Raw genomic sequence first — 7863 nt, forward strand, 5'->3', positions numbered from 1 at the left:
TGGCTGTTTATGGTGAAGTCACTAGGAATGCTGGTCCCTGATTGGCTACAGGCATAAACACATACGCGACAGATAAACCCAACGCAGTACTTGCGCACGCAAGTAATGAACTCAGTTAGCTGGTTTCTTCTGACACGTTTTGGCATATATCCTCCATCAGAGCAAGTTTTAAACCTGCATTGCCCCCTAACTCCATTTGATAACAAACCAAATCATGTGCATGAATCTTGGGAGGCACCTGGTTGGGATCAGAGGGATTAGTTTATCCTGGCAAACAAACAGGCATTCATGTGGGCAGAAAGTGGGGTTATTAAGGAACCTTGTAGCAAGCAAGCATCATCTTCACATTCTCATTTCTTGCCTGATTTCTTGATTCCACCAGATGCCAGAGGTCCTTTGCCCGCTGCTTTGGACTTCAGTTCATCCATGGCCTTCTGGTCCTCCTTCTGCTTCTGCTTAAAGGCCAAATCCTGATCATCTAGATCCTTGTTCTGCTTCTTGGGTGCCTTCAGTGGCTTCTTTTTACCACCGTCTCTTCCAGACATGTTGTAAACTGTTTACTAGGGCTACAATATTTGCTTGAGTGTTTATCCGTGTTGTGTGACAGTCTGTTTATCAGCGTTATGATATCTATATTTATGTGGCCAGCCTGTGATGTCAGTCATCTATAATGTCTTTATGACTCCAAATATGGACTTCATTTATACAAATAAAGTTAATATTTTCAAAAGTATAAAACATGTGGAAAAGAATGCATGGTATCAGACACGGCACACATGCATATCTCCTTGTATGGGCTGTTCTGTCCGTGACGTTAGTTATCTCCATACCCATGTTCCGTGCTCATACGGACACTCATACATACACATACATATACACACAAAGCCAGACTGCTCAAAAACACTCTGTGGCTTACTACTGGCAATACGCACAAGAAATCTGGCACTGATCAGTCAACTAGTTTGCAAGAATATCTCCTAAAGCCACCGACTCGGTGACGGAAGAAGTCGGAAAGCGTCTGCTGCCAAAGGTGCCGTCGGCAGCAAGAGATGCTTATCGTTGATATCGCTGATATTGTCAGTCAAAGTGAGTAACTACGTCATTGCGTAATGCGTTGTCTATGGAGAACTCCCAGACTCTCCCCTGGGAGAGTCTGGCTGTTGCGAGGTTAGGCCTACAATACACAGCAACATCATTTTTGAGCGGTGGTAAACCGCTCCATAGAGTGGCTGTGGCGTGTGTCTGTAGCCTTTTTCCTCAGCGTTTTGCCATAGTAAAATGTGTGTGTGTAGCATAGCCTGTACATCCTAGACTCAAATCCTAGTCTGAAGACGTTATGACCACCGCTCACTTCACATTGGGTGTGATTTTTTTGTTCTTTTTGAATAAATATTTGACGTTTTTCAGAAAACTCAGGATTTAGGTGTTTTTAGAATTGCGGCCTCAGGTCTAAACTTAACAGGAAAACAAGCCCAAAGTTGCTTAGAATAAGCAGACCTGGCAACACGACCAGAGCTGCAGACTAGTTTGTACTGACTTGTGCTGACCATGCTAGTTTGTTAGAGTTGTAAAGAGTCTCTTGGAGTTGTCTCTTGTAATCTGTTTGGTAGAGAGTTACCTTTTAGTAGCACACAGACAGACCGATCCAGTAGCACACAGACAGACCGACCCTCATATAGCCTACATGGCTAGACTCCCGCAGAGTACTGTAGTTTGTACTGTAAAAGCCTTTTTTTTCTCTTCAGGTCAGCAATGCCTGTGATTCATTATCCATGTTGAATTAACCACTGTTAGTCAAAACGTAATTCATTTTCGCTCCCTCTCTCATTATACACGTACAACTTGAGATTACAATTATTGTTACATTTAAAACAAGAGACCGTAGCGAATTTTCTTTGAAAGGTTTTAAAAAGGGTTTGTTCCATCACAAATCATTGATCTGAACTGGACTTCACACTCATGGTCACTCTATGCTGATGTGCTGTTGGTATCTGGAACCCTCCTCACCCTAGCCTCCACCTGCTTTGGTTCTGCTCTATATGCACTCTGGATGGATTTCAGTTATAAATGAATCCCAGTGGGGGGATTAGGCTATGCAATGCTCTCCGCAAGTTTTATCATGTGTTTTGCAGAACCCTATACAACCGAGCCAAAATGTATTGCCATGCCATCTCTATGGAATAAAATATGGTACCATTTTCCCCCCAGAAACGAAACCTCCTAATAAAGATTACTCAACTAGAACTAGAAGTGAATGTATAAACTACAAATGTTTTGCATTATTTAATACTTTAATTGTTTAAGTTCTGTTAAAAGAAATAGTAACAATGACAAAACTAGTCACAACTGGTTACTACCCTAACCCTAACCCACCTCTGATGAGAAATGATCCGTCTGTGTCGCTCACATATTATCTCTAGAACGGTCGGACGTATTTCTGAGGACCCAAGAAGGTGTTAAGTCGATCAGATGAGTGGGTCCCTAGCCATTACTAGTATAACGATATAAAGGGTCTCCAGTAACGCCACAAAGAAATCCAATCATTAAGCCTGCGAAGTGAACATAGACTAGTAAAACAATGGTAGGATGACATCATTGCATAAACCCTTCACAATTACCCACATGGTTGCCTCAGAATACAAGAATGAGCCTTTATAGTAACACTAAAAAGGCAGACGTGAAAGCCATGTTTTACCACTTCTGAGAGTAACTCAGTGCTGTATATTTTGCACCAAAAAGTTTGGGGGAAACCACGCTGCAGATTTCCACTCCATAAGTACAGTTCTGCTTGTCTTGGCACAACCATGGCCCAGGCTATCACCAGTCCAGTGTTCCGATTTTCTGCATTGGCTCCATCCGGGCTCCGCGTGACAGTTTACGAGTGTCTAGGATGCATTGGATCAGGCTTTTTGTTCCTGGAACTGAGAGTGCCGGTCAGGGGTGTCACAAGGGGGGTAAAAGTGGGACTGAGTTACTATAGGGCCCAAGGTGGAGGGGCTGTAATTATTTTATACTTTATTGAAAAATAGCAGATATACAAGCTCACAGCATGGCACCGAGTGCAAGCTCGTAGATCTGCTATTTTTTAAAATGTGTGCAAATCTTCGTGAAAATGTGTGCAAATCTTTGAATATATGTATTTTTTAAGCGAACATTTGCAACTCATTTTGCTTCTGGGGGGTCCCTGGAACTAAATATTTAGAGATGGGGGTCCGAGGCCAAATACATATCATTTTGGGGGTCCTTCACATGAAAAGGTTTGAGCACCACTGACATAGAAACATCTACAAGCTCGCAGCGCGGCACTTGGTGCCGTGCCGTGCTGTGAGCTTGTATCTTCTATTCTTCAATAGTTAAAGCACAACATGTGAATGAATCCTTGTACCCAGGGCACAGAATTTGGTGCGACACCCCTGGTGCCGGTGGCTGTCTTCCAGAGAGGCATGCCATGATGATAGTCTGCAGTAGTGTGACCTCAGGAAATGGGCTGGTGCTTTTGGGGGGGGGCTGACAATCATCCATCACCACCACCAGTGTCCTGCGACGCACTGTGGAGCATGCCACAAGCGTGCTCTCTCTCCCTGGTTTCTACACCGAGTACTGACCATTACAGACCTTTTATGCTTTTTTAAAAATCTAATACACACTAGGGCATTCACCAAATATTCAAATATCAAAGTCACTATTCGACGTTGTTCACCGAACAGATTGTTTTCTCTTTATAAAGCTTGGATAGATAGGATAGATGAATTTGTTAATGCTCTATACCAGGGGTTCTCAAAAACCTTTTTAGGCCGTGACCCCCAAAATAAACATATTTGAACTGGGGACCCCCACCCTGACAAGCACTTGGAATTGTAGTTGTTACATTTAATGTGACTCGGTCGGTTCCGCAGATACATATTGTGAAAATAGCAGATCTACATGCTCACAACGCCTCGCAACGCGAGGCGTTGTGAGCATGTAGATCGGCTATTTTCACAATGTTCGCCTCTTGCTTACTTAATATTTGACAGTTTGGCCAGTCCTGTCGAATATTCGACTATTCGAATACTTTGAGGTCGAATAATTAGAATACAAAAAATCACTATTCGTGAAAGCCCTATTACACTCTAGCTTTGCTTATATTTAGCCTGTCTCGATTTTACAACACAGAGTGGGCCAACAAATGCCCATGACTTTGGTATGAAACCATGACTATTACATGAAATAGCCCTACTACTTCTGGAGCAGTAAAAGACAACTACCTCTGTGTTTCCTTTATGCAGTCTTTTAACACTCCATGCCAACAGACCACAGGGTAAGCAGTGTACCGTAGCAAAAACATTTTATTTTGAGCGATAAATAGCAATCAGCTGTGGAGTATAAATGTGTGGGTAGTAATGACTTTGGAATTAAATGTACGGCTATGGCTATGTACTGTGTTTATTTAGAATGGCGGAAGAGTCTGAAATGGCTTATGCCTAAACATATCACACCGACCAATGCGACCATACATACAAAGTGCCAGGATATCTCATTGAAGCGGATCTTCGTGGTACAATATGGCAACAACAGTGTAGCGTGTCAACCACGAGACATATAAAAGGTCATCATCTCATGCCCAAGTGTCTTCAATGTTCCAGTCCTTGGAAGTGAATGCTTTATAAAATGATTGGTTCCGGTCCTTGGTTATGTTTGGCTCGAAACCGTTGTAAAATGCTCTATAAACACACACCTGTGACCGCATTACATCAGTGTTACTGCGTCAAAACAAACTTGAATTTACCAAACAGTTTCTGATAAAAGTTTAATGGAGAAATAGGCCATGCTCAATAATGATTCATTTCACGATTAGTCGATTACAGCTAAAAATGTGTTCCGCTCTTAGTCATGCCTCAAACATACCCTGGTGTAAAATCACTGTAAACAATGCCCTCTTGGGGCTTATTGCTTTAACAATTCAGATTACATATCTACCTGAAAGCCAACATACTGTATCAGTGTAGAGCAGGAGTACTCAAATACATATCGTTAAGGTCCACAAATAAAAGACAAAAGACAAAGCTCTGTAAATTATAGGAACATCTACAAAAATGTTTAACTGATGTGTATCCTGTATGTTGCTGTTGCTGTTATTGTATACAGCACATCAGGGTTCCCCAATTTGTTTTCCCCAAGGGCCACAATATTGCGGGGGGCGGCGTTCCCGCTACTCCAGCAACAGTTCAGATACTAGTGTTGTTGCTAACCTGAGACAATGGCAGAACATTATAGAGTATAGACATCAGTATACATTAGACATAACAGGCATAGAAGGAGGAAGGGAAGCTCACCAGTTGTGATGGGCAGCAGCAGCCAGTGCAGTACGTTCGATGTGTACATATATCAATGCTCTCATTGCTCTGTGCAATGAGAGGCAGCGCACACGGAAGCTCCGTGGACTTTCATTGAAGAGTGAACTGCACATGACAGAAATGTAACATTGTGAGTGAATGGGGCTCTGTGCGCTAGATTTCTGCACCCACAGCATTACGTTTAGACATCGTAGAGTGGTTTTATCTACATTTAATGGAAGCTATACATTACAGTCACTAGTCATTAACTATATAATAGTTTCCTTGTTGGTTTGATCATTTTAAATATACATAGAAGGCCATGTTTATTCAAGGAAGATATGGGTTGGGGAGAGCTGGGGGGAGGGGGTGCGGCGGACTTACACCCCTATTAAGAACCCGTGGCTAACCTGACCTGCCGGAGAACCGTTATCGGAAGAATACTGCTTCTAGTTTTTCTTTGATTTCTTTTCCCACTTTTCTTGCTTTTTCTGCTTTTTTCCGCTGCTTTTTTCCTTTCCTACTTTTTCCTTTCCTACTTTCTTGCTGCTTGCAGCTATATTATACCATTGTTTTTTGGCTTAAAGCAAGCCCACAATTGTTTTGAAGGAACAATATTTTCTAGAGTAAAACAGGATACTTGGAAATTGATTAGATGTTTTCTAAATTATACAAGCAACACAATACATAATAAAATAAAGCTTACATTTTAATGTGAGGGGGGGGGGACTACCGGGCCATCACCATGCTGGCCAAACTAACTTAAATCTGATAACTGAAAAGGAAGGACAGGTGATCCCAGCCTAAATAATCATTAAATAGTGTGGAGTTTGAGGTTGTTGCTGGGTCCGTGTCTCTTTACGCACTGGCCAGGCTGGCTTTTAAAGGAGTAGTCTGCAGCAATTAGGATTTAGGGAATCTGCTGCAGGTGATGGGGAAAAGGAGCCACCGATGAGTAGTGAGTGGTGTGGTGCCATTGGCACACAACACATAATTACAAGCAACACTCTGGGTGAGAAGCGACCGCCAGATTGCCTTTGTGTCTTTGTGTGTGACACTGATTGCTACTAGCGTGACTCACTGACTCACTCACTGACGGACTGACATGAGCTGCAGTTTTTCATAGTAACTGTGACCTGTCGTCGCAATCAATTGATCAACTATGGACCTCCAATAGCCTGGAGGGACAATTGCTAGTCTGTTATTAAACCAACCAGCCTACCAGTACTAGCCCATGCACCGTTAGTGTGCTGGTCCACTGACGGACCTTTGATTGATTGGTTGATTGAATACTTTATTAGCAGGTCGCATAGCAAGCACAAGACAGTTCAGATACAAGGTCTACTAATAGGATTTAAACCCAAGAAAGCACTATGGCTTGTTTACACTGGGGTCCTTTATAGGCTACTCATTTCACTGAGAAATGAGTACCAGCCCGTTGGTAAGTTCACTAGTGCAGGGGTCTTCAACGTTTTCAGGCCAAGAACCCCTTAGCTGAGAGAGAGACATGAAGCAGGGACCCCTTCTACATATTGTATAAATGTGTGATGGAGATTTTCATTGATTTCATAGATAGATTCATAAACTTGTTTGACAGCACTGTCATCATGTTTTTTTTTCAGACCTTTAACCACTTAAATCGTCTTTACTTACAAAACTTCGCCTTTCACTCTGTAATTGATCTGCTCTTTTTTTTTTACCTCTGCACCAAACCTATTTGCCAAAAATAGCCGATCTACAAGCTCTCAACGGCTCGCAACACAAGGCGTTGAGAGCTTGTCGATCTGCTATTTTTGGCTAAAGTTCTCCTCAGAATAGGGATGCGAGGGTTCAAGTTGTTAATTTAAAAAAATGTAAATCCCATCACACAAAGATTTGGTGCCCCCCCTGTAGTAACTCTGAGGACCCCCTAGGGGTCCCAGACCCCCTGTTGAAGACCCCTGCACTAGTGCAATGCAGGTTACAGTACATTCAGACACACTGGACCAGGCTGCAGATACAGTATACAGTACAACTCAGCTTCATATTTTGCAGTGGGTGACATTGACATTGACCTTGAAATGATGATAATCACAATATGTGAGGTTAGCAAACCTATCATCTACAGTAGCAACCAATGGCAGATAACTGCAAACACTGTATATAACGTTAATCAAATAATATCCAGTGATTGTAGCAAGGAGTTTGGCCCAGCAAGCAATGGTTCTTTCTTTCTCCAGGACCTGCAAAGCAGAAATCTGGACATCAGATGATGACATTTCTTTGGCTAGGAGGCAGCTGGCCTTTCACTATAAAAAAAGAAAAGAAAATGGTCATTGGTCACCAAAACAAAGAAGAAACATGGAATTCCAAAACCAAGAGGGGTGGAGAAGGAGAGGAGACAGATGCTGTGTGAAGACGTCATCGTGACGGCGGCAGCCAATAGGGCCTCGAGCAGAGAAATTCAACCACAGTTGCCGTTAACAAGGCCGGACGTCTGCGGCCATATAAAAGAATAACAAACTTTTGAATGCAAGGTCACAAACAAACAGGGTCAAGTACTTTGACC

At 42.5% G+C, this 7863-nt stretch overlaps 1 protein-coding gene across 1 annotated transcript; it reads right to left on the reverse strand.

The window, feature by feature from the left end:
* Nucleotides 1-350: 350 nt before the first annotated feature.
* Nucleotides 351-545, reverse strand: LOC308295356 (translation machinery-associated protein 7-like; the record flags this gene model as incomplete). The annotated part of the gene is made up of 1 exon (XM_080738407.1): nucleotides 351-545. The coding sequence occupies one exon, from the start codon at nucleotides 543-545 to the stop codon at nucleotides 351-353; it is 195 nt and encodes a 64-aa protein (XP_080594533.1).
* Between the last annotated feature and the right edge of the window lie 7318 nt (nucleotides 546-7863).

Source organism: Nannobrachium achirus (genome assembly GCF_963921795.1).
Source record: "Nannobrachium achirus genome assembly, chromosome: 12".
Lineage (NCBI taxonomy): Eukaryota > Metazoa > Chordata > Actinopteri > Myctophiformes > Myctophidae > Nannobrachium > Nannobrachium achirus.